Raw genomic sequence first — 27,774 nt, 5'->3', positions numbered from 1 at the left:
CTGGCGGGAGGACCAGCAGAAACTTTTCTCTGGGGAATTCTTGATTCACGATGGCTTCTTGGTACTGTTTGGCTTTCCTATTCTTGGTTTTTGTGTGTTTCCAATTGGACAGCGCGGAATGTAAAAAAAGAAGAACGTAAGTACAATTAAACCAACAGACTTAAGTAAAACGATATTTGTAAATTAGTGAGACGAAGGCTCAGGATTTAAGGACTTTTGAACCTATTATCTTATATTGCAGCATCACATCCTGTGGCCTTTTTGAACATGATTTTTAGCAATTCAAGATGCTTGCAATGCTTTACCACTCATATTTCTATTTGCCTTTGACTCTCTGTTGTAGCAACTGCAGGAAGTTCGCCCTCGTCACTTTAAAGTTTCCTTCAATAACAAAATCAGTCTGCTTTGTTCTTGAACATATTATGTGTAATGTAATCTATTTTAGTAATAATTAAATATAACTTAACTGTTGTGGAATAGATCCCTGAAATCAATAGATGATTGTTTTTTCGTAATAAATGTGTCTCGTGTTGTATTTTTAGGAGTGTGAGAGTCGGAAGAAAAGTAGCTAAAGCTCTCTTGAATGGTAAGTGAAGGAGCCATTTGAATTATTTCTTGATGACAAGCAAACTAATTTTGACCTTTCTTGTTACCCGTCCAAATAGTTTTAAGCATTTTTCTCGATGGTAAGATGCGCTATTGAGATGTGACTTCATGTATTAGGAAAAAGTAAAAGTCGAGTCGATAAAGGATACGAAAAATGAGTTTAGAATCGTAATTAACTCATTAATGATTTTTGGCTTATCCCTTTCTGTTTTATCATCCTAGATAAGGAGTACATTAAGTAGTAGATTTAATATGCTTCACGCGTGGGATTATCCTAAAACAAATACTGCATCATAAAACTTTTGTATAATTGAGATTATCAAATCCCAAATGACTTAGCAAAGGAGATGAAATGAAACAAGACGGAGTGTGAGAATTACAGGAAACTTTGCCCTGCTGAAGTGAGATGTGCGAAAACATACTTCAGAAGAAGAAAACAAATTTTGCTTCAAATATGATGGAGTCTACAAATCCCTTGCTCTTGTGGTCTAAACTACATAGGTCAGACATCAAGAAGACTTGCAATAAGAAAAAAGGAACACACATGTTAAAAACAACAGAATAGGTAGTTCCGGATTAGCCATGCACTTCTTCACCACAAGCCACACCATTGAATGAGACAAAAGTTCCATTTATCTTGAAGAAAATTTCCGGTGTCGCAATTTCAAATAAGCCACAGTGGCTCTCCGTTCTGAAAGCAGTCTAAACAGAAGTCAAGGAATGATCCTGCCTGACATATCGAAAACCCTAACAAGATCGCTAAGCTTGCCAGAATTTAATTTCGCTGAAAACTACAGAGCGTGCATACACAACAATAACAAATGAAACACACGAGTAGTAGGGGTGACGCTTTGAACCAGATCAAGATCAAGATAAGATAAGGAATCGTGACGTCATTGGTTGATAAGAAGTTGACGTCACTGTGGGCGTGACGTCATGAGATTGGAATGTTTGGAATTTCCCTGGGGTCATATATGTCAGTGACGTGAGTTCTTGTATTTTAATTGCGTATGGAATTATGGGTGATGGTAGAGATAAGGATTCGTGTTGTGATTGGTGGGACACTTTGAACCAGATCAAGATCAAAATAAGATAAGGGATCGTGACGTGATTGTTTGTTGTTATCAGATGAAGATAAGTGACATCATTTGTTATTTGTAAATAAGTGACGTCATTTGTTAGTTGTAAATAAGTGACGTTGTTGTTTTGAATGGAAAGGGATATATATTAGTGTATAAGGAATCGTGTCGTGATTGGTGGGATACTTCTGACCAGATCAAGACCAAGATAAGATAAGGAATCGTGATGTGGATGTTTGTTATTATAGATTTTGGAATGTTCGGAATTTCGCTGGGGCCCTCGTCTGTCCTGGACATCACGTGGTGTTTTTGGTTCTTTTATTGCCTTGTGGGTGATATTTAGAGATAACAATCGTGAAATTTCTGGGGAACATATGTCTCTCTGTGATATCACATGGTGTTTTGGTTTGGATATGGAATTGTGGGCGATGTTTTTGAGATAAGATATCTTGGAATTTTTCCAGGGTGACACACATCCATCATTGTCGTCATGTTTTGTCTTTGGTTGTCTATTGATGGCTGTACTATTGCACTATTGCAGGTCTTCCCTGCAATACTCCCCTTCACCCCTCTCCTCCAGAAGATGTCTGCTCAGGCTGGTGGAGATCAGTGAGCTCATCATTTGCGGATATATTTTAGTGATATCACCTCCAACTGATACTGATAACTTTTTAGGAAAAAAAATTAAAAAAAAAACGTTTTTTTATTTTTTCAGGTTACAGTATTTACAGACATTTCGTTCTTTGTGGTTTTTGTGTTTGTGTTGTGGATATAAAATTCAACTATTTTGGAATATTTTTTTTGGTATATTTGTATTTAGAAGAGCCATTCTGGAAAGCTGTAAGTAATTTTAAATTATCATTAGAATTTCTAGAATACATACAAAAGGTTTAGTATTCCATTTAACTGTCCGTTTATTTTAATTTATTTCTTTTAAAATGCCGTAGAGACACCAGCATATAATTAAATTATTCAGAAAAGCTCAAAATACTCTCCCCGTGTAAACTTAAAAGAACAAACAGTGTCGTTAATGTGTTATGTATGTTTAAGTAAGATCACTTTTGAAATCACCGTGAATTCACACACAATTTGTTTATTTATTTATTTATTGAACTTTAAGATCTTAATTTAGACAAATCAAAATATTCGGATGAATTATGAATAAAATATGAACTTGAATTAGAATACGAATATAGAAGAAAATACGGAAAAAGCTATGGGAAAAAAGTGTGTGTTTAAGGGCCACGAGTATATAATTAAATTATTCAGAAAATCTCGAAACAATGCCGCCATCACCCACCCTTTAACAGGGAAGAAATACCCCAAAATGTGTTGAAAAATTAGTACAGCCATCTATGGAAGAAAAAAAAAACTGTATGTTTGAGTGACATTAGCATATAATTAAATTATTCAGAAAACCCTAAACAGGGCCGTCATTACGATTCTACTATACTCGAAGAATTCTCACCCTTTAACAGGAAAGAAATGCCCCAAAATGTATTGGAAAATTAGTACAGCCATCAATAGACAACCAAAGACAAAACATGACGACAATGACGGATGTGTGTCACCCTGGGAAAATTCCAAGATATCTTATCTCAAAAACATGCCCACAATTCCATAGCCAAACCAAAACACCATGTGATATCACAGAGAGACACATGTTCCCCAGAAATTTCCAAACACATTACGTCACGATTCTTATCTCTAAATATCACCCACAAGGCAATAAAAGAACCAAAAATACCACGTGATGTCCAGGATAGACGAGGGCCCCAGCGAAATTCCAATACATTTTGGGGTATTTCTTCCCTGTTATGAACCAAAATAGTTCTTGAACCAAAATACAAGAACTCACGTCACTGACACATATGACCCCAAGGAAATTCCAAACATTCCAATCTCATGACGTCACGCCCACAATGACGTCATCTTCTTATCAACCAATGACGTCACGATTACTTATCTTGATCTTGATCTGGTTCAAAGCGTCACTCCTACTACTCACATGCTTCATGCGTATGATGTTACCAGTCTTTTTGATTTATGTTATATTTTATACATAATATTTTATACTAGTGGCTTTGAGTTGTCTTTACCGTTTGTATGCCCTGAAGAAGCCAAACAGCCAAGTTAGTGAAACTTGTTGGCAAAATTTATCATTAAATTTAGTGGTCAAGAAAAAACCCAGTGTAATCTTATTCTAAAATCACGTGTATGTAATAGCGATGTCGAATTAATCAATTGTTGATCTCAAAAAAATCATACAGCAAAGTGCAAGATAAAAAAAATTTCAAAATACTAAATGTGCGGTTCTATGAAATCATGTGGATAGTATTATTTAGTTTTATTCACCTTGAAAAGAATCAGGAGAAATAAACAATTTTTCTTCATTCTGTTCAAAAAGATTTTTCTTTTTCGGCTGATTGTGAGATCCGTTGTCTACTATAAAGGTACCAACTTAATTTCTAACTCTTCAGGGGGCACTGGTTTATTGCCTCCGAACAGGAAAGAGTTCGGTGTTAAGTTTAAAGTGCTACGAATGATTCGTATAGTCTATGGAAGTAAAATTAGTTAAGCATCAGACCCGAACAGCAGTGCACAAAATGGTGTGTAAGCCATGACATGAGAAGTAGATTAGAATTTCTGAAAATAAAACTAAAATACGAAGCGATGTGAGCAGATCACATAAATTGAAACCAACTTGCTTTACGTTAAAAATGTGTTTTTTCTTCAGCATTATCATCGGAATCTTTATGATCCATATTACTTAAAATAAAGATAAATGAAGTTAATTCTTCTGTTTTCTCGTAAAATCTTCCGCGATGCTGAATTAATAGAAGAAAAAAACTGTAGTAGGACCGATTATAGTCTAGTAGCTGACTATAGTCATTGCACCTTCATAGTAAATACATTTTTATTAATTAGTGAATAGTTACTGCTAAACATTTATAACTCATCAAGATTTTATCTTCACAAAACGTTCGGTAAGACTTTTCTTTTTCCAGAATGCGATCCCAAATGTAGAAATGGAGGAGAATGTAAAAATGGCACGTGTGTCTGCAAACCAGAATATAGGGGACGGCGATGCGAACATAAAGGTGAGTTTTTAATTTTTTTTCGATTTGCATATTTCAGCTTGTTCAATTTATTTTGTACAGAATTTTTAAATAAACATTTTAATAAATTTTAAATAAACATTTAAATAAATTTTAAATAAAATTTTAATACAATTTTAAATTTCATTTACAATTTTATATTTAAATAAAAAAAAGAAAGAAAAGAAAGGAGCTGCGATGAAATGCCAGCTTTGTCAAACTTTCCTATACCAATAAATAGAAAACAATAAAAAAAAAAATAATAACAAACAGATGTACGTAACAATAACATCTGCAATATGGGAGAGTGCATTGCTGCGTTGAAATAAAGTTCGGACTGTTCTAGAAACCTGCTACAATCCGGGCAGGAGCATTGCCTTATGCGTTATTCATCCTTCCTGAATCTACACCAAGAAATGCAAGGTCCTACTCAGAGAATTAGCATCAGTCCTTTACACCTCCTCTGTCAATCTTTACAATTAAGATTATGCACTGATTGAAAGTGGTTCTAAATATCCTCCACGCCACACACGCTCCTATTCATTCGAAATGGTTATTATACGATTCATTCTTCCTGTGTGTGTGTGTGTCAGCCGAATAGCAACCCACCAGGAGGTAATTTCTTTATTCAATTGCGCATAATTGTAGGCAAAATGCAGCTTCTAAATAATTGATTAACATCTGTATTTATAGTTTTGTATCAACATTCATATTTAATTTATATCTTCACATCTATATGTACGTAATCGTACTTTTATATCCATATTTACATTTTTTGTATCTTTATATCTACATTTTTTACACTGTATAATTCATACATTCAGGAATTTATGTTACATTACCAAAACTGAAAGTTCATCTTATTGGCAAATTTAATTAATTCTTTATAATACTTTTCGATAAGTCTCTGTTTTGTCACTGGCCACTTGTCTCAGGAAGTGGTGACGTGTTGTGTATCAGGGACATCCGGATGGTCTCCAGTAGCTGACAGTCGTAAAGCATGTGGTCATATCTGTTGAAGGTGTGGACTACACATGCATGATGGCGATTCCAGGATATGGAATCTGTGTAAACAGTGTCTTAGTTTTCCGTGTCCCGTTAGTAGCGTGATTAAATCTGGAGAAATGGCGTGCTTTTTCAGCCGGAGTCTGCTCCTGATGCTTGGCAAGAATTCTTTTGTTGTTGATCCGTTCTTCGATGTCGTCCATTCTTCTTCCCACATGTCTAGGCTTTTCTCTTCTGCAAGTGTTTTTATATCAGATTTTGAGTACTTTTGGTAATTTGTTTCTAGTTGTTCGTTTCTAGCCGCTTCTTTAGACAGATGATCCACTCTTTCGTTTTCTGCTACCCCAGTATGCACGTTCACCCGACAGAACTTGATTTCCCATTACGATAGAGTGAGATTCCAAACCATCTTTCTTGTCTGTTCTATTAACGCTATCTTTTGATTGCGTTAATAAAAGGTTGGCTGGTCAACCTATAGCACGTTAGTTCCGTATATGGGTGGTGGGTCGGGAAAGGAGAAACTTGTTTACATTTGATTTGAAAGGCTGTATGTTGTATTCCTTGGGAAATACGTTGGCGGGAAGACTGTTCCACAGTACAACAGTAGCAGAGATGAAGGAGGAGAAAAGAAACTTGTTCTATGGGTTTCAAAATATACTGTGAAAGGATGTTGGGCGGCAGCTGTACATGTTTCAATGGGCTTACTACAGAGTGGGGGAATTGTTGATGCTGTTTCAGATGATTATTTTCCATGGAAGTATTTGTAGAATATACAAATTGCAGAGACCAAACGTCTATGTGAAAGCGAGGGGAGTGGGTTGGTGAGAGACGGGTCATTTATCAGTCTAATTGCTCTCCTCTGTACAAGCATTTTGAGGGAGCTTTTAAGATCTCCCCACTCCAAATGTAAGAGCAGTATTCGATAGCTGGGCGGATTTGTGATTTTCATAATGTTAACAGCTGTTTAGAGATGAAGTAGCGTCTTGAACAAAAGAGAAAGTCTAGTTTTTTGGAAACTGAGGCTGCAATGGTTGTGATGTGTTTATGCCAGGAGAGGCTTGATATCAGGTTAATTCCGAGAAGAGAAATCTCATCTTGTCTGGGAATTTGAATGTTATTAGAATGCTGCGGGAAATGGTTCTGTTTTGTGAGAAATAAGACAGAACTGGGTTTTACTAGCGTTGAAGTTGACGAGGTTATCTGAGCCCCATTGGAGGATGGCTTGGAGGTCAGAATTAAGGGCAACGGTGGTTGATGTTCTGTGGGTTGAGGTGAGTTGTGTAGAGTAGGGTTTGTGAAATGAAAGGGAGGAATGTGATGTTCTGTCATCTGCAAAGCTGTGTATTGGGTTAGAGGTCAACTGAAGTAGGTCATTGATATATATAGAAGGAAGAGGATCGGTGAGAGTACTGAACCTTATGGGACCCCAGCATTAGTTGGATGATGAAAGAATAGGGAGCCGTCTGCCATCACACATAGTGTGCGTTCTGTCAACTACTCAGTGTCTGTATGGTATTCATCCCGAGTTTCTGACGAGATAATATATATATCTTATTTAATTTTTATATGCCAAAGATCTACTCATTTACTCTGAAAAAAAAAGGAATAAAGTTTATAAAGTTTCGCTAGTCAGTGACTAGAACTGAACCCAGAAGTCCCATACAGTATCGATTGACTGTACCACCTCACCTAGATCTTCACTTTCCTCCCGGCCTAAATCCTGGCATCGACCGCCTGCTTTGCTAATATTTTCTCTCCATTCCAAGTGAGAATACTAAGTTAGATGAGATGATCCATTTAATCTATTCCAATTCCAAAAAATCAAATATTATTTTGTAAGATATTTATTAATGGCAAATATTTTGCTGGATTTTAAACTACCATCTTCATAGTACAAATACTTGTGCGATAAGTGTAGAAATAATTCAAATTATTATTATTATTATTATTTCTTAAATAATTACACCATTTCTTAAATAGAACAACATGCCTCCTAAATTCGATCCTACTGAAATTAAAGTTGTTTTCTGAGGGTTGTAGATGGTGAAGTTGGTGCCCCTTCCTCTCTTGCACCAAAGGCTGGACCTCTTAGCTTGGCTCCAAATAAGGTTGGTGATGACATTGCTAAACCAATAGCTGACTGGAAGGGTCCAAAGATGACTGTTAAGCTAATTATAACATACAAGCACAAATTGAAGTTGTGCCAAGTGCTGCTTCACTTATTATTAGAGCATTGAAGGAGCCTCCTATAGATAGCAAAAATGTAAAGCATGTAGTTGGTGGATTGGAGTTGTAGTCGTTGAGATTGAGAGTTCTACAGTAGGTACCCTCCCTCGACAAGTCTTTAGATTCCCTGGAAGTGTCGTGTAATAATAATAATAATATTTTTTAAATCACTGAATTTTATTTCAGTATCTTCATTCATCTGGAACTTCTAGTTCTCTATCATTAAGTATATCATAGTGGCAGTTTGTCGTGTGATGATATCATCACCATTGCTCGAACTATGAGAGCTCATCCCATGGCTCGTAGGTTAGAAGAGACAGTGAAAGAAATTCTTGGAATTTGCCAATCTGCTGGCTATACAATAGATGGATGCCATCCCCATGATGTAATAGATAAAATTAATGATAGAGAACTAGAAGTTCCAGATGAATGAAGATACTGAAATAAAATTCAGTGATTTAAAAAATATTATTATTATTATTATTACGCGACACTTCCAGGGAATCTAAAGACTCGTCGAGGGAGGGTACCGAAGTAGTAGGGGTGACGGTAGTGACAAGATCAAGATAAGATAAGGAATCGTGACGTGATTGGTTGATGACGTCATGAGTTTGGAATGTTTGGAATTTCTCTGTGGGCATATGTGTCACTGACTTCAGTTGTTGTGTTTTGGTTCGCATATGGCATTATGGGTGATGGTAGAGATAAGGATTGGTGTTGTGCTTGGTGGTGCACTAGTGACAAGATGAAGATCAAGATAAGATAAGGAATCGTATCGTGGGTGTGTGTTGTTTTCAGAAGTAGATAAGTGATGTCATTTGATATTTGTAAATAAGTGACGTCATTTGTTATTTGTAAATAAGTGACGTTGTTGTTTTGAATGGAAAAGGGAGATATATTAGAGATAAGGAATCGTGTCGTGATTGGTGGACACTTCTGACAAGATCAAGATCAAGATAAGATAAGAAATCGTGATTCGAATATTTGTTGTAAGTTGTAAATAAGTGACGTTATTGTTTGAATGGGAAGGATGATTTTAGTGGTTAAGTAATCGTGTCGTGATTGGTGGGACACTTCTGACAAGATCAAGATCAAGATAAGATTAGGATTCGTGACAAGAATGTTTGTTGTTATTGAGTTTGAAATGATAATTTAATTTAACTATATGCTATGTCACTCAAACATACAGTTTTTTTTTTTTTAAATCATGATTCCTACAGTCTTTCGAGGTTTTCTGAACAATTTAATTATATGCTATGTCACTCAACCATACAGTTTTTTCCCTTCTATAGATGGTTATACTAATTTTCCAATATATTTTGGGGTATTTCTTTCCTGTTAAAGTGTGGGAATTCTTAGAGAAAGTCGTGATGGCTCTCTTATTTCGAGTTTTTCTGAATAATTAATTATATACTTAAAAAACCTGTCCTTTAACACACACATACACATTAGACATAAAAATCACTAATGTATCCATGTTGATACTCTAATATATATCCTATGATTATTTTTATGGAAAAAAAAACTATTCAGTATTAGAATTTTTTTTCAGGAAAATAGTGTAAACTAAATATTGTGAAATATTTTTAGGTAATTACAAGTTTCGATTTTTTTTTCGTTGTAAGTAATATTTCAGCAAAATAAAATAAACATTTGTAAAACTTAAATGAACAAAGATGTGTGTTGCTGTTGTGTTTTCCACAGTGAAATTTTTACTCAGTTATTCAGTTTAGAATTTGAAAATTAAATCCATAACTTTATACCTTAATGCAATTCTGATTAATTATTGTAAAAAAAAATCACTGCTGTGAAATTAATGCAAGGACCATGGGAAACCTGATATCCTGTAATTAAGTATTTAGAAATTTGTCTAATGCTACCTATTGACATTTTTTTTTAGTTATCTGTAAACATTTCGTTCGCATACTTGAAAATCCTACCTGTTAGAATTTGGTGATTTTAAAGAGGGAAAGCAGATAATTTTACCCAAAACATAATTTAAACACTTAAAGTTTAGTATAGAAAAAAGGTTTGTACTCTCCAGATAACACAAATACAAATTTTACCTTTCCCCACACAAAGTAAGATAAAAATTTGGTTATTTTACAGAGTGCAGATATTTTAACTCATCACGTTAACAAACTCTTAAAAAACCTTGATGTAAAAAAAAAAGAAGGTACATTTTTCTTTTCTTTTAAGATATTTGTACATGATAAAAGTTTAAAAACATATCACTGCCAGTCGAAACTTTTTTTTCTTTCTTTTTTTTTTCAAAACTTGACAACACATATTTGTAGTTTGGTGAATAAAGTACAAATGAACTGAAAAGTGACAATTTCGTAACTACATCTGTAGATACCTTCACCAGAATAGAAAAACAATCGTACCAAATTCAAACAATACGACTGTTAGAATTTGGTTATTTACAGAGAGACAACTGATATTTTAGTCTATCACGTTACTTAAAGTCTAAAAAAGTTTATTGTAGAAAATAAAAATAATATCATAGCATGCAGATAACAAATGAATCAACATATATATATATATCAAATAATAATCGCCTTTGGAAGAGAAAAATCAAAATCATTAACAAACTTAATAGCCATACCCGATCTTCATTTAAATGATACCAAATGATGAAAACAATATGGGTATGAATTTCCAAACTTTGAAAAGCTGATGAATTTCTTGCTTGCTGTGATCATAAATAGTTATTTGAATGTAAACATTTTATTTTTCTTGCAAGTCGAAACTTATTTCAAAACTTTACCACCCGTACATTCTAGTAATGGGGGAATTAAAAACAGAGACCATACCAAATAACGGATTTGTAGTTTTGTGAATAAAGTAAAAATGAACTGATAAGTGACAATTTGTTACTACATCTGTAGATACCTTCACCAAACTAGAAAAGCAGTCGTATCAAATTCTAACAATACGACTGTTAGAATTTGATTATTTTACAGAGACAAACAGCTAATATTTTAGCCAATCGCGTTACTTAAACTCTAAAAACGTTTGTTGTAGAAATTAAAAAGGTATCGTAGCGTGCAGATAACAAGAAATCAGCATGAATGTATCAAAAAACAATTACTGCCATTGGAAGAGAAAAATCAATAACATTAACAAACCTTATAGCCAGAACCGTTCCTGAAAGAGTTAAAAAACAGAATTCTTGGTTAATAAAATATAACCATCAGCTGAAGTGAGAAATTGGTTCACTATCTTTGGTCAAACTAAGAAATTGGATGATAGAATCAACATGGAAATATCATATATTACTTGCCAAAGGAAGAGAAAAATCAAAAACATTAGCGATGTTAACAGGGAGGCCTGTTCTTGATTTAAATGAAAGTGGATGCCCAAAACGTGAAAACGTAATGTATACTTTTAAATGCTTTTGGAAACATAACGAAAGATTCTGTGCTTTTAATAATTCTCAGAAGTATATGTATTGGAATCGAAAATATAAATATGCAACCCTTAATTTTACTAGAGTAATAAATTCCAAACGAACACCAAATGAAAATTAAATTTCAGATGAGAGTCACATTGTCAAAACCATACGATGGCAATTCCACAAGCATGGAAGAACATTTGATGTATTTTTCAATTTATTTATTTTCTGTATTGTTAGATTCAGTAAATACAATTTGTAAATAATATTTAGTTCAAATAAAATGTGTAAATTTAAATGAACAAATTGGGTGTCGTAGATATGTAATACAAATTTAAGAAGGAAGATAACATTTTTTTTTTCCCTTGTGAAATTTCATGCCACAAAGTAACCAGAGAATTTTTTTTTTGATTCATTTAATTAAAAATCTTATTTGTTCATGCAAGCCCTCAAATATTTCAAGAAACTCCTGTCAAATCTTGGAAGCAAAAGAAATAATCGGGTATTAAATTAATAGCTAGAATTTTAGTGGTGAAGATTTCACCTGAAAAGTCACAATACTGTTAGAGTTTGGTTATTTTACAGAGCCATTAGATATTTAAAACCAACGACACGTTACAAAAACTCTTAAAAAGATTGCTGTAGAAAAACTGTGGAGAGTTCAAACCCTTGTTTGTCTCATATCAGTTACTTAAAATTTACGAATGCTAAAGAAAAAATAAATAAAATAAATAAATTCCACTTACAGAAATAGGTTAAAAGCACAAGGAATCGAAGGTAAAATTAATAGTTATATTGGTAATTTCCCAACGAAAACCAAGAGTTCGAACCAAAACACACGATTTCTCACCTACGTACAACAAAAGGCGACCGGATAAGATAGATACCTTAAAGATAAGACTTAATGAGAAATATACAGTGTTGGAAAATTAATTCACATACACTTTATATATTTATTAATTCTGCTCAGTTATTCTGTTAGAATATGACCTGTAAAAGTAAAATACAGAAAATAACTAATCAATTTGAAAAAAAAATAATAATAATAATAATTTCACTTTTCAGAATTCCATACTCTAACAGCAATCTGAATTCGAAACCGAAAATAACACTTACCCTAAACAAAACGGCACATAGACTTTCCCACCATGCCTGGGCAAGTTTAAGATAAGACTTAATGAGAAATACTCAGTGTTGGAAAATAAATTCACATATACTTTATATATTTATTAATTCTGCTCAGTTATTCTGTTAGAATATGGCCTTTAAAAGTAAAATACAGAAAATAACCAATCAATTTGAAAAAAAAAATAATAATAATAATTTCACTTGTCAGAATTCCATACTCTAAGAGCAATCAGAATTCGTAACCGGAAGTAGCAGTTACCCTAAACAAAATGGCGCATAGACTTTCCCACCGAGCTTGGGCAACAGTGGGAAAGAATTAATACAGAGAACCAATCAGATAGTAATCTAAATTAAAATTAAATGTAAGCATTAATTTACTACACCAATGAATTCCGACGGTAACGAAGAATGAATAATTTTAGGATACGTGTCATTCAAACATGTGGATACTAATCCCTTAGTCATATGTAAGTATTTGAGAAATATCCAAACTTGAGGAAATGCTACCTTTTGAATAATACCCGAATTTACGGATGTGACTCATGTCATCCCTTTTGAAGAAAATCGCTCACTGGGGGATATTGCAAATGACGAAACCACAGCATCTACGGTCTGTAATCTAAAGGAGGAAGTAACTAGTTCAGGTTACAGTATTTACAGAAATTTCATTCTTTGTGGTTTTTGTGTTTGTGTTGTGTTGTGGATATAAAATTCAACTATTTTGGAATATTCGTATTTAGAAGAGTCATCTGGAAAGCTGTAGGTACTTTTTTAACTTAAACATAACAACTGCTCGTATGTTTTTGGTAAGCGTAATTCTAATACTGAATAGTTTTCTTTTCATAAAAATAATCATAGGGCATATACTAGAGTATCAACATGGATATGTTAGCGATTTTGTATGTCTAATGTGTATGTGTGTGTCTTGATCTTGTCACTACCATCACCCCTACTACTTACCTACTGTACAGCTCTCAGTCTCAACGACTACAACTACAATCCACCAACTACAACGAACCGCAACTAACATCATCATCTACACCAACTCCATCTACTGCCCACCACCACCACTAGTATTTTCAAAGACAATCACAAATATGCATGCCCACAGACGAATAAGAATCTAAATCATTGGGTTTTAACAATTGGCTCGCTCTTAATCCATACATTGTAGTGTATATTTCCATCACACCATACGATTTTGAAGAGCTTCTGGTTTGGCACCTGATCAAACCCATTTTACAGAACTACAGAAATTAAAGTCGGAATATCTTTGTTATATTCGCATTGACGTCTGGACTGTTTATCGCAAGTAAACCTCTGCTCGTGACAATCCTTCTTTATCCTAAATTCATTTTGTACATAATTATCAATATTTCTTAGTCTCTTTTCACGAAACATTTCCTTTAGCATCCAGTAGAGAAATTCTTAGGTACCTCTGACGTTCAATTTAATTTACTTTTATAAATGGATGCTAGTAGACTTCTATTTATATCATGTGATTAAACGTGAGTTTGCAGGTGAAAAAACTGCGGTAAAACTTTTACGCTCCGTATCTCAGCATTTCTGGTTGAATATCTCACACACTCCAGCTGCTTTTCCACACGTTTTATGAACCTCTAGTAGTGTCGAAATGTAGTTAAGACTACATCCCTGTTCAATAGTTCTGCCATTGCACTTTTACTTCGTATCTCATTTAGTAAATTTTTAAAGTAATTACTCAAACGGTCAAGTTCAGATTTTCAGTTTTTATAGTTCTATTTATCTTACTTCTTTAGAGCAAATCACATTATTTTCATCACGCAGTATGTCCACACAGACATAGATATGCGCGAATGTAATGAGTATTTTTTTTTGGAAAAATGATTTGCTGTTACTTTGTTTTCTAGCATGCATTCCCAAATGTCGAAATAGAGGAAGGTGCAGCCCTCGAGGAAGATGCAATTGCGTATCGGGATTCATCGGATCTCACTGCCAAACCCCTGGTGAGTAAGTGATTATCCCATTCACTGCCTGTTTTTGTTTTTAACTTTTCCGCAGTAGATTTTACTGCCAATGAATCCCCAATATGGAAGAGGAGTCAAGTCGGAAGTGCTAACTCTTGCCATTGATATATTTCTCTTGGTTATAATAATAGCACGTGCAACAACTACAAAAATTGAACGAATGGATGAAACTACTGAGAAGAAAACATCAAAGAAAGTTGAAAAGGTTACAACATTACAAAAATATCAGATATAATCAGAGAAAATTATAAAATTCAATAAATGTTTGGTTGCAACAACGGAAAGAATGAAGGATAACAGACGGATAAGGAAAGTAAAGAACTGAATGCCAAATGAAAGAAAGAAACAGAGGAAGGAAATATGACAGGATGGCATTTGAAATGAAAGCATTGTAAGCATTCGTAAAAAAAAAAGAAGAAGAAGAAGAAGAAAGTAAAAGGAAATGGGAGTTTCTTGTAGTTTACTTTGATATTTTCATTTTAATCTTTACTTTCGGAAGATGAAAGTTCTTTCTGTCCATCAATAAAATTGCAGTTGAAACAAGTAGGACGAACAACAGGAAACTTTTCTTTGAATGTTTCTTTCTTTTTTCTTTTTTAATTTAACTTCCACCCATGAAAGGATGTAAACCAGCAATGGATTAGTACTGAGGTGGGAGTGTTCATGGATCTTTTAGTTCTTATTTAATGATTTTTTACATAATCAGGAAACCAACCCTGTTCTAACACTACACATTACCTGTTTTAAGCCATTTTGAGCTTCCTCCTAAAGACAATCAGAAACATCCATACCCAAGGAGGGATTCGAACCCGCAGTGTACAAAACTGGAGAAAGCGAATACATTAACCTCTCGACCTATTAAAAGAATAATTTCTTTTCCGTTTAAAAATAGGACCTGAAAATTAACACCTTCATTCTGTTCGTGATTTTTGTTTCACATGGACGATCGCTGAAATTCGAACTCATGCAGAAAAAAAGGAACCATTCAATCAGCTAAATTTTATTCTTAGGGGCGGGGGATAGGTGCGATTTTCATCAGACACCGTCCTTAGTGATCACAATAATGTATTGTCCATCATGATCGATGTTGCCCTCGATTAGATAACATCCCATTAATGTCACAGACTCCGTGAAAATATCGTGAAAGTTTCACGATTGCACGTGGAAATTTCTTATTTTTCATCTTTAAGGTAACATCGAAGATGATATCTTAACGTAAGATAGCATAACTGGTAAAATATGCCGTGCTATGGAAGCAAACTTGTGATGACCGGATTCCATTACATTCTCTCACGGAACAAACTTAATAAGACGTCCTTATATTATTAGGCAGTCCGAGAATTTTTGAACATATTTCAGGAAAGATGACTGATCGTATGTATTGGTTTAAAATGTTTACAGAAAAGTGAGGAATTATCTTTTGAATGCTTCTATTTTTTTTAAAATAGAGCTCGCTTAGAAGCACAACAGTCGCGGTGCTTACTATTGCTGTTTCATTTGCAAAATGAAGATAAATACTTAATATTATCAATGCCCATTACTTTCTTCTATTAACTGAGCACTTCCTAATGACAAAAATATTTCGGCCATTTCTCTCTAAAAATATTATTTTATGTTACTTCCCAGTCTGCATTCCTCCGTGTCAAAATCAAGGATATTGCAATAGGAGACACAAGTGTCGTTGCAGAGACAGATTCTCCGGTCCTCAGTGCGAAATTAGAGGTAAGTTTATTATATTATATATATATATATATATATATATATATATATATATATATATATATATATATATATATATATATATATATATATATATATATATATATATATATATATATATATATATATATATATATATATATATATATATATAGGTGGAATTGTGTTTTTATCACAAAGGGTAATTTTCGAAATAAAAACTTCTAACCATTTAGACAAATTCACATGCAGAGGAGATGCGAGTAAATAAGAAAGTCTCGTTGACTATGTTACTATTGATAATGATATCAATAACTGGAACACAAAGATGTACAGAAGATGTGAGATACGAAGTGATTGCTACAATTTAGTTTCGAGCAGGGAGAAATCGAAAAAGATATTGAAAAGAAAAATGAGTAAGAATTTTTTTTAAAAAATCAATTTCGCAGATTCAAATATACAACTACTATTAAAAAAATTTCACGAATTTGAAAACAAGAACCATTCCTCGTATGCTGATGTACACACTCACTGTAGAAAAGCCAAGGCAGTGAGTGTGTTAGAATTGGAAGATGTAGCGTTCGACGTCTGCTTTTTGCAGATGACTTAGTTCTGCTTAGCTCTTCCAATTCATCTAGGGAAACATCTGGCGAAGTTCTCTGCAAGGGTGGAAAAATCCTGACTTCATGGTAGAAGTCAGAAGTTAAAGAAATATTCCTGGAAGAGAAAAAAAAAAGTGTAAACTTCCCTTGCACGTAAGTTGACAAATGTACTGTATAGAAAGAATACATACATACATACATACATTTTCAAGGCCCACCTTCCCTAATTGGGTTGTGGGGGCAACAGCTGCAAGTGGAATTTCCAATGGTCATGATCCTCTGCCACTAAGCTCAGGTGTTCTGGTGGGATTCCGAAATGTGTCCACATAAGGTTTTGGATATAATCTATCCAGCGAGTCCTTGGCCTTCCACATGGCCTCCCACCCTCTGGCTTGATAAAGAAGGCCTGCTGGGGGAGGAGCCTCTTGTGGCATTCTGACCAGGTGCCCGTACCAACGTAACTGTGATCTCACTATACGGAGAAGCAGCGGTTGAGTATTGAGGGTTTCCCGAATTGCAGAGCTTCTGACTCTGTCGAGTCTTGTCAGCCCCTCGAAGGAACGGCATTTCAGCCGCTTGGATTCGTGTCCGTATTCTTTCGGTCATTACCCAACTCTTATGACCATAGGTGAGGATGGGGACATAGACTGTATTGAAGACAGCCAGCTTTCCCTTCTGGCTTAACTCCAGCTTCAATACTACCGAACTGCCAAGATCCCCCAATATTGAGCTTGCTAAGCCAATTCGAGTATCCAGTTCTAAATCCCATTTTCCATTATTCGTGAATATGGACCCAAGGTATTTAAACTTTTCCACCTGCCTCACCGGGACTCCACTTACATGTAGAGTGCACTGGGATGGTTGCCTTGAGACCACAAATGTTTCAGTTTTGGCCACACTGATCTTCATTCCGGCGTATGCAAAACCTACCCAGGGCCCGCTGGAGGTCATCTGTGGAAGAGCTAAGCAGAACTAAGTCATCTGCAAAAAGAAGATGTCCAATTCCAAATCTTCCATTTCTGACACACTCACTGCCTCGACTGTGCCTATCAATCCAGTCCATAAATATTATGAAAAGGAGGGGTGACAGAACACACCCCTTGATGACTGGTATTAGGCCAACGGAGACTCTGAAAGGTTCGGACTTTGTGCTGTTTACCCTGACACAAAACTCTGGGCATTCATACAGGGACTTGATGGCAGCTAATAGTTGGCCATCCACTCCATACTCCTGTACTACTTGCCAAAGCTTATCCCACGGAAACCGGTCATATGCCTTCTCCAACTCCACGAAACATGTGTAGACATTCTTGGCATATTCCCAAGGTTTCTCAAAGACTTGCTTTAAAGTGAAGATTTGGTCAGTTGTGCTTCTACCAGGACGAAAGCCACATTGTTCTTCCTGTAACTTTGACTCAACTATGCTCCTTCACCGTCTTTCTGAGCACTTAGCATACACTTTTCCAGCCATACTTAGCAGAGAGATGCCACGATAGTTACTGCAATCCTTCTGGTCTCCCTTCTTGATGACTGATATTATGCCTGTCTGCCATTGCTTTGGTGCTCGCCCAGATATTCAAGCAGCCTGTCACTCGAGTCAGCCAGAGAACACCGCCTCGATTTAAAGCTTTTAGCATTTCGGGCTGAATTTCATCATCGCCAGCAGCCTTGTCCAATTTTAGCGATTTTATTGCTAAATGGACCTCTTCTGCTGTGAGGTCATTGCCCTGGTCTACACCTCTTGGATATCCACAACTGCTGGGCCACCCGGGATAAGAAGGCTCTCAAAGTAAGGCTCTCAAAGTATTCCCTCCATCTGTGGAGGATATCCTTCTCGGTTGTTAAAAGTGCACCATCAGAGGTCATAATTGCCCTTGCTGTGCACGATTTCCTCCCTCAAAGAGGCGGATGGTCTGCCAGAATACTTTGTTTGCATTTGCATAGGATGAGTCTAATCTTTTTCCAAAAAGAGAAAGAATAGAAAGAATACCGAATAAAATATAAGACAGGAAAGATAGACTTCTATTTGGGTTTGTAGGTCAGATTTATTTCAAACTGAGTTATACAAACTAGTTTCGCCATAAAAATATAGTTGCATTTTTACAAAAAACAGATGAACGCGTACATTTCACACGATATTGAAAAGAAAAATGAGTAGGAAGTTTTTTTAAAATATCAATTTCGCAGTAGCGAACAAAGTAAACGGGGCAAACCGTATTTCGTAAAGTTTTTGATTTCAGTTTTACTTTACTATTTTGGTTGAGTTCTGGGTGTTTTAACTATCCTTTTTTTAGTATCTGGTCCGCACACGAAAGGCCGCAAGTGTGTGGGCAAGAGGAATAGAATAAATGAGGGTTCTGTTCAGATTTTGCTTGAACTGCTGAGGATTGTAATCTTTGGGAAAGCCACAGTGGGGGAGATTCTTTCCCCCATGTTGGTTAGCAGGGGCTCCTGTTTTATTGATTTTGGAGGGGAGTGGAGGAATAATAGTGACCATGACTGTATCTGTAGAAGATGGACAAGGTAGAAACTGAATCTGTGAGAGAGGGAACCATTAATTAGCCGGATTGCCCTCTTCTGAAGAGAATCGAGCAGTTTTAGAAACGATTTTGGTGCACCACCCCAAATATCGGAGCAATACACCATGGCTGGGCGAATTTGGGCTTTGTATAGAGTTAGTAGCTGTGAAATAGTGTCTTGTGCGAAAATCTACACCATTGAAATTAGTAAAATTGAATGTCTAAGTTCGACAACCAGTCAACAGCATCAGTGGAAACTGTTATAAAGTCAGTTACTGGTCCCATGAAGGCTCTGCGAGGACAGTCAAATGTGATATGTTGTATAGTTTGGTTACCTCACCACAGTCACATGATGAGTTTGGTCTTATTCCCCAAGTAAATAAGGAAGTTCCGCACCTTGCATGTTGATGCGAACCTTATTTAGGAAGGTCCATATTTTTCAAGGTAGGTCGAATCCTGATGGAGAGCTGTTCGGGTTAAAGACAGTCTTCCAGATTACCGGGCTTTGGCAGTTCATTCCATCTGCCATGCTATTGTTCCATCATAGCCCTCAGTGACAAGTTGTTGTGCCGTTATAATAGGCGGGTGTCTTGACTTAAGCCTCTGCGATGTAAAACTGTCAATATCAGAGTGTATAGGAAGCAGTGGGTTCTGGCAAATTTCTTATATTCACGAATCAGGTTGTCTTGGCGTCGTAGTTGTAGCGGTTGTATGTGGCTCAATATTGATAGCCAATGTGGTGTAGTAGTCTTTATTGTTCCAGAAATTATACGCATTGTCTGATTCAACACAGTATAAATTAATTTAATGTGTGCACTGTTCAGCCAGACAGCTGAGCAGTATTCAGCAGTTGAGTAGACGAGTCCCAGAGCAGATGTCCTTAATGTGGGAGCACAAGCCCCCAGGTTGTTCCGGCAAGTTTATGCAGTATGTTATTTCTAGTTCTGATTGCCAGCAATATTGGAGAGAAGTCTATTAAAGAAGAGGGTTCTGTTCAGGGTTATGCCCGGATACTTTGGATTAAAATTGTGTGGCAGTATGTTCCCATTTAATGGCACTCTTAAGATGTCTCGTGCCATGCTATTGTTCAAATGGAAGCAGCAGGTTTCAGTCTTAGTATTGCTTGGAATAAGACGCCACTTCTCAAATAAGTGGTTTAGCTCCTCTAAGTCACTAGTTAGTACGTGCTCTATAGTACAGAAGTTCTGGTGTTGGAATGTGATGCATAAATCATCCACATATGCGATTTTTCTAGACATTGTCCTTGGAAGGTCAGAAATATACAAATTGAAGAGAAGAGGGAGGCCAGAACTAGCCATTTTGGGAGTTCATTATTAAGTGTTCTTGGCTTGTTCATATCATCATCTATAACTACCTGTATTGTTCTCTTAGACAGAACGACAGCATTGATCAGATGGGTCATTTTTTTTACATTTCAGTATTGTAAGGAGCTTGTAGATCATGCTTCTTCCATACGGTGTCATATGCAGCCGTCAAGTCTATAAAGACTGCACCAGTTTTAAGGCATTTTTCAAAACCAGATTCTATATGTGTCGTTAGGGCCCAAAACTTGATCTTCACAATTGCACCTGGGCCTGAAACCAGCTTGTTATGAGGGAGAGTGTCAATAATAATAGTACTAATTCTATTGTAAATGTCTTTCTAGTACTTAAGACATACACTGAGCAGTGCTATAGGTATATAGCTTTCAGGTTTATCAGCAGCCTTACCAGGTTTCAGGATTCTGCTGTAATCTAACACTGTATAATATTAATATTAGAACAGAATTTTGTTAGCCATTCCACTGTATTTGGTCGAGAGAGTTTTTATAAAAAACTGAGGGAAAATATTTTCAAATTCAGGTGCTTTACCAGTTTTCATTCCCTGGAGCGCAGCAAGACGTTCTTCTTTGGCGAATGGATTCCATAGATTGGTCGCTTCAGAACAACTTTCTTTAAGTCTGGTCAATTCCTTCCTAGTTATTTTAGAGTATTTTTTTCTGATTTAGCTCTGGACAGATTCACTATCCCGTTGGCAATACAGTTGGCACTAACAGCAGCTTTTGCATTGGGGCGATGGGAATTACCACAGAACTTTTTAAGGAGGCTCCATGCCTTCCTGCTTGAATGTTTAAAGTTCAGCCTTTCCATGGTGTCAATCCATTTGTTCTTTCTAGCTTCATTTAAGCAGCCAATAAGATCATCCACACGTCCTCTATTCAGAAAGTCGTTATAAAGTGCTTCCCTGGTTATGCTCCAGTCAGGTATGTATTCTTTTCTAGCACCTCTAGGGATGCGTTTCTTGACTATAGAAATTACTATTTTCACAAATCTTCGGTAGTTAGAAGGTTGTGGTGGAATCCAGCGTACATTTTTATCTAGATCTCATGAAAAGCTGTTCCAGTTTGCTTTGGCAAAATGTCAACGTGTCATTGGTGTAGTTTCAGTAATTGTGATTTGCGGGCCCATCTCAATAAAGACAGGGCGGGTGTTGACTGTGTGGGAATCTTCCTAAAACACGACGGCTGATTGGCACTGGGAGGCCCTTTGATTGGTTGTTACAAACATAAGTCAGGATTGGTGCCACTGTTCTATCTAGCCGAGTTAAAATTGCAGTTATCCTTGGGATCGAAAATCAGCTGTTGTTTGCCTCTGCCCACTCGGATAACTTGCCACCATTTGAATCAGTTTCTCTATAACCCCATTGGGTATGATGACTGTATTCATCATACCCAATGGGGTTATAGAGATCAAAATCTCCAATATAAACAGCAGGATGCATTAAAATTGGCAAAACTTCATCAGGCCAGCTTGTAGATGGTGGCTTGTAGCAATTAATTATTTTAGATCGTTAACTTCTATAATAACGGTAGATATATTGGAAACATCGCTATCAGAAATGAAATGGACCTTGGTAAGTGAGTTTTGGGCATAGGTGGCTACCCATGCATCTGATGGTATGTTGCTCCTATAAGATTGAAACCTAGAATGGAGTCTCTTTCTCGTAGTTGACTCATTGCTTACATGGCTTCCTTGATTAATGGCAATGTCAATTCTGTTGTCATGAATAAGTCTAATAAGACATTCACTCTTAGCCCTGTTGATACTTTCTATATTCAGCTGGCAGAGTCTGAGCATTTTCCCAAGGCACGGAGTCTTAGGGCACTTCTAGTTGACAGGATGAGTCCTACTTTTGTTCATTGTAATCTGATAAACTGTTTGCATATGCATGTACACTAATCCAGGAGATCCTAAGATAATCTGGATGGCCAAGTCGTTCTAGCTCTTTAGCTTTACCCAGGATTCATCACGTGGAAGCGAGCTAGAGTTGCATTCCAAGTCTCTGGTCATCATTGATCTTGAGGATTCTAATACTTGAGCACTAACAGGTTTGTCTAATGAGGAGGAGGAATGGGGGTGTACTGTTATCAGCACAGCTATGGATAGGACTGGAAGTCGGTAGAGCAGGTATTATATATACAAGAAGAGTGGGTGAAAGATCAAAATCCTGGAGTACTATTGCGTCGGAGAGTAGGCCGTCCATCATGACACGTAACGTGAAAGTTGGCGATCCAGTTGCAGAGTGGGGAAGGGTAAACCATAGGATGGCAGTCTAGTGAATAGGCCTCTGTGCCAAATCCATTCAAATGCCTTGGAAAAGTCGAGAGCAACAACGCAAGTTTCTCCAAATCTCTCCATAGCGTGGATCTCCAGAGGTGGGCGGGTGGGTGGTGAAAGCAAGAAGATAAACTATAGGTTGCGAGTGGCGGAATCCAAACTGGTGATCACTGATTAGTTGGTATGTCTCTAGATGATTCAAGAGTTGATTGTTAGCGATCTTCTTTATAATTTGTAAGAAAAGTGAGAGCAATTGGTGGGTGGTTTATTGCTTGACTTTTATCATCTTCCTTTCTTTGAGATTGGGTAGATGTGGACCTGTTTTCATGTTGTAGGGTAGATGCCAGTTGATAGGAAAGAATGAAGAGGCGATACAAGATAGGTGTTAGCTCTGCGGCACAATTTTTAACACAGCAGATAGGATATCATCAGGACCAAATTCCTTGTTTGTGTTCAGTTTGTTAAGGATTCTTTGGATTTCTTTTTTGTTGGGAGACTATACTGGACATGGAGGCCAGTGGAGGGAACTTTGCCCGGGTCATCAATGCCGAAATTGGAAGAGAGAATAAAACTCTGCTTACCAGTTGTAGTAAGCAGAGGTCTTTTTACAGCATTGCAACACTTTTTTGAGAACCAAGGCATGGATAGCGGCTGAGTGTTTGGACTGGAATAGGGGATGAAGAGCTTTATTTTTGTGGAAATGATTTCTGTTATTCGGTCTGAGCAGGTGTTTGGATCAGAAGAACCGAAGCAGTAGTCGAACCATGTGACTGAACCATGTCCACTACAAGGACATGGAACTGAACTGTAGGTGAGGTTGTTCTGGAGAAAAAGAGACCTGTGTGTGTGGTTGTGGTCCGAGTTTCCAAAAAGAGAACTGACAACCACAGTATACTTAGAAGGGAGAGCGTGTTAGGAAGAGGTGAAGTATTTTGGCAGACTGAAGGGGGGGGGGTTGTCTAATATTTTGGTGGGAAGATTGATGACGACTTGATTGAGCCGGTATGATTTATGGACACTGAAGTCCCCAAGAAGGATGACCTCGCTCGCTATTAGGATTCTTAGACTGCAGAAAGTCGAGCTTTAGAGAGAGAAATTTGAAGAGAGTTTGGAAAGCAATGAGGGAGAATACGATGTCTCTTCTATGTTTATTAATAGTGTTAGGCGTTTTAATAGTGTAAACAAATTGACATTCGTAGTGTTTTATTCATTTTGTGTAGCTGTAAAATGGATGCATCTCCAAGAAACCGTTCAAACATATGTAGTCTTTCTCAATACCCAATCACGACTCAAATTGCCAAGGAGCGTAGTATTGGTTTGGGTACTATCAGTGCGATTTTAAAGAGGTTTAGGGAAGCAGGTACCTTTTCTTCTGAAAGAAAAGGAAAATACACTTACTGAAGATCGTTTCCTGGTTAGCAAAAGTAAAATGAATCCAGGATTGTCTGCTGTAGACAAATAGACTTGAAAGCTAGTGGGATTAATGTTTCTGACATGACAGTCCGTCGAGGAATGTTAGAAGCAATGAAGACTGCCCACAGATAAAAAAAAAGTGTTGACGAAGACTCTGCAGGAGAAAAGGCTCCATTAGGCAAGAGTGTAGAAAGACTGGACTGTTGAGAAGTGGAAGAAGGTGATATTCGCAGACCATTTCTTTGTCCAAGGAGAGCGGGTACCCTCTGTTCGCAAATTAGCCGCTGAAAAGACGTCTCCAGCCCACCTTCAACAAGCTTCTCAACACCCAGCTTAAAAGATGTTCCGGGATTGTTTTACACATGACAGTCCAGGATCACTTGTGCCTGTTGACGGTATGATGAAAAGTGACCAATACATAAAACTATTGGAGAAAAATGTGGTCCCACACCAGAAAGACAAAGAACTCATCTTCCAACAGGATCTCACTCTATGCCATACCTCCAAAAATATGAATGAATTCCTCAGATATCGCAACATCCAGTTGCCTCAGCGGTCAGAGATAATGTCGATATTAACCCAATAGAATATTTGTGAGCCATAGTGAAAAAGAGACTTGGAAAATTAAATTGTGATACAAATGATAACTTAATACAACTCATAAAAGTATGGTTTCGAGTCAGAGAAATAAGAAAAATGTGTTCTACGTTGGTAGAGTCTATTCTTAAGCGAATTAACGAACTTATTAAGAAGAGAGAAGCACATATAAATTATTATATAAAGTTAGAGTTTAATATTTTACTTATTTTCTTGTAAAATTAAAATTTTTCTTTAAAATGTGTGCTCGGATTATTTTTTTCGCAACTGTAACCATCCCTGACGCGAAAAAAGGCCATCGGAAGCAAAACCTGCATGATGTTCGACCAGAAATCCTCACATGTGGAGAACTAGAAGTTTTATATGGAAATACTAGTTTAACACAATTCAGTGGGTCTGCTTAGATTGAATTCTAAACGATTGGAGCAGAGTTTTCGTAGCATTCACCTAAAAAAAGGAAGTAAAACTGAATACAAGAATTGCAGAAGAATTTTCCCGAGTGTTCCAGGGGTAAGATTTATTTAAGCGCAATTTAGTAAAGGTTAAGAAAAGTTGTAAAAGAGAAACTGAGAAAGAACAACTTGGTTCAGGATACCGGATACGACAAATACAGAAATCATATCTTGGGGACATAAATATAACAAAGATTGGTTTAAGTCTTGAAGATTTCGAAAAGCTTACAACAGAGTACCGAGAGAAAAACTATCCAAAACAAATTATACGCATAAGGAAATTATATTATACGCACAATTATACCATGTGTATACAAATTACATCCATTAATCCTCGCAATAATTGCATTATATATTAGATAAATCTCAGTAGTTAAAACTGAAGAAAGTAGAGGAAGATGGTTTTAGTATAATCTGGCGTGACGAGATGCAAACTCTTCCCCGAGTTATTTATCATCAATATAAATCACACTATCTAGGAAATCTGCCTGAAACCTGATATCAAAATCAGATATATCTCGTGATATATACTCCTAAACATATCCAGTTAAGACTTGGGACCTCAACCAAACTCAATAACCACTGCAAAAAATTTGGTGAAAATTAGCAATAAAAAGATCAAAACAGGCAGAGATGTTGAAACCTTCAACTGCATTCTTGATGGAGAGCCTCTAAAACAAGTAAAACATTTCATCTATTTAGGCGTAGTTTTTAGTGAAGATTGCAAATTAAATTTGGAAATAGCGCAAACAGCATTAGCAATGCTGTTACTACGATGAGCTGTTTGAATAGACTTATGTGGAATAACAGAGAAATTAGCCAAAAAATTCAGCCGTATATACGACATTTTTTTTTATGTTGGTCCCATATTTCTCCCCAGTACTGTATATGGGTAGTGAGTTGGGAAAGGAAAAACCTGTTTACAAGTTGTATTCCTTGAGAAATACGTCAGGGGGAGGGAGGAAGACTGTTCCACACACAGTACCAGTGATGAAGGAAGAGGAAAAGAAACTTGTTCTGTGGGTTTCAATGGCATGCTGTGAAAGGATGTGGGCGGCTGTTGTACGTGTTCCAATGGGCTTAGTACAGAGAGGGAGAATTATTGATGCTGTTTCAGATGAACATTTTCCATGGAAATATTTATAGAATATACAAGTCACAGAGAACAACCGTCTATGTGAAAGTGAGGGGGGTGAGTTGCTGAGAGATGGGTCATTTATCGTCTAATTGTTCTCCTCTGTATTCAGTCAAGCATTTTGATGGAACGTTTTGGAGCCCCACTATAAATGTAAGAGCAGTATCCGATAGCTGGGCAGTTTGTATAAGGTTAACAGCTGTTTAGAGGTGAAGTAACGTCGTAAGCGAAAGAGAAATCCTAGTTTTCTGGAAGATGAGAATACAATGGTTGTGATGTGTTTATGCCAGAAGACTTGATGTCAGGGTAATTCTGAGAAGAGTAATCTAATCTTATCTGGGAATTTGAGTGTTATCAAAAATAATAATGCTAAGCAGTTTTAGCCGATGGATCAGAAAGTGGGTTAGAAATAAACCGAAGAAATATTTTTGGAGCATTCAGGAATGTGCGCGTGCTACTCTGAAGAGATGTGGTCAACAAAATTGGAGATGCTGGCAACGCATTTTTTTTTAAAACCAGGGTGTATTCTCTTTGCCAATTTGTATGCAAAATTAATAATCTACTGTCGTGTGGCATCGGCTAACTCATCTCCTCTTGCACTATGACGGATATAACTTGTTTTTTTTTTGTAGATATTCAAGGTTAAAACGAATTTTTAACCTTGAATATTTAACCTGACTTGTTTTATTTAGGAGAAAAATTATTCGTAAAACACTTGACAACCTGATTAAATGAATAGACTCCAATATTTATATTTGTTGACGAACCCATCTCGAATGTTTCCTCATTGTATGAGCCATAATATATAAAGCACAAAGTTAAAAAAAAAAAACTTGTTTAATTATGTGTAATAATCTCACACCACATATTTTAGTATTATCTGATGTATGTTTATTAATAATTATTTCCATCCTTTTCCTTTTTTTTCCCAGAATACATTCCAACTTGGTAATAAAGTGGAGAAAGATTTGTTTTGGCTGCAATAAGCACCGGGAGTTATTTTGAACAAAATACTGAACCAAATTCTATGACAATGTTTCCTGTTCTCATTATTCTTAATAAAGAACTGAATTTATTAAGACCTAACAATTTCACACAACCCAGTGTTCGCTTCTCTTCTCAAAAATGGCGTTGAGACGTCCAAGAAATTATATGGATTAACTTGAAAGCTCTGATTAAAATTATTTCGCCCAGTA

The 27,774-nt window shown here is 36.3% G+C and overlaps 1 protein-coding gene and 1 pseudogene across 1 annotated transcript; both read left to right on the top strand.

Moving 5' to 3' along the window:
• LOC150109773 (uncharacterized) lies at positions 1–27,774 on the top strand. Its single transcript, XM_090409584.1, has 6 exons — positions 1–136; positions 543–586; positions 4,694–4,786; positions 14,429–14,524; positions 16,172–16,267; positions 27,511–27,774. The coding sequence occupies exons 1-6, from the start codon at positions 51–53 to the stop codon at positions 27,528–27,530; spliced, it is 435 nt and encodes a 144-aa protein (XP_090265710.1). The 5' UTR covers positions 1–50; the 3' UTR covers positions 27,531–27,774.
• On the top strand, positions 7,775–8,447 carry LOC150109774 (large ribosomal subunit protein uL11-like; annotated as a pseudogene).

The sequence above is a fragment of the Typopeltis vanoorti genome, chromosome 1 (assembly GCF_054136105.1).
Source record: "Typopeltis vanoorti isolate ZY-2024b chromosome 1, IOZ_Tvanoo_1.0, whole genome shotgun sequence".
Classification (NCBI taxonomy): Eukaryota; Metazoa; Arthropoda; class Arachnida; order Uropygi; family Thelyphonidae; genus Typopeltis; species Typopeltis vanoorti.
This window is presented reverse-complemented; position numbering and strand designations above follow the sequence as displayed.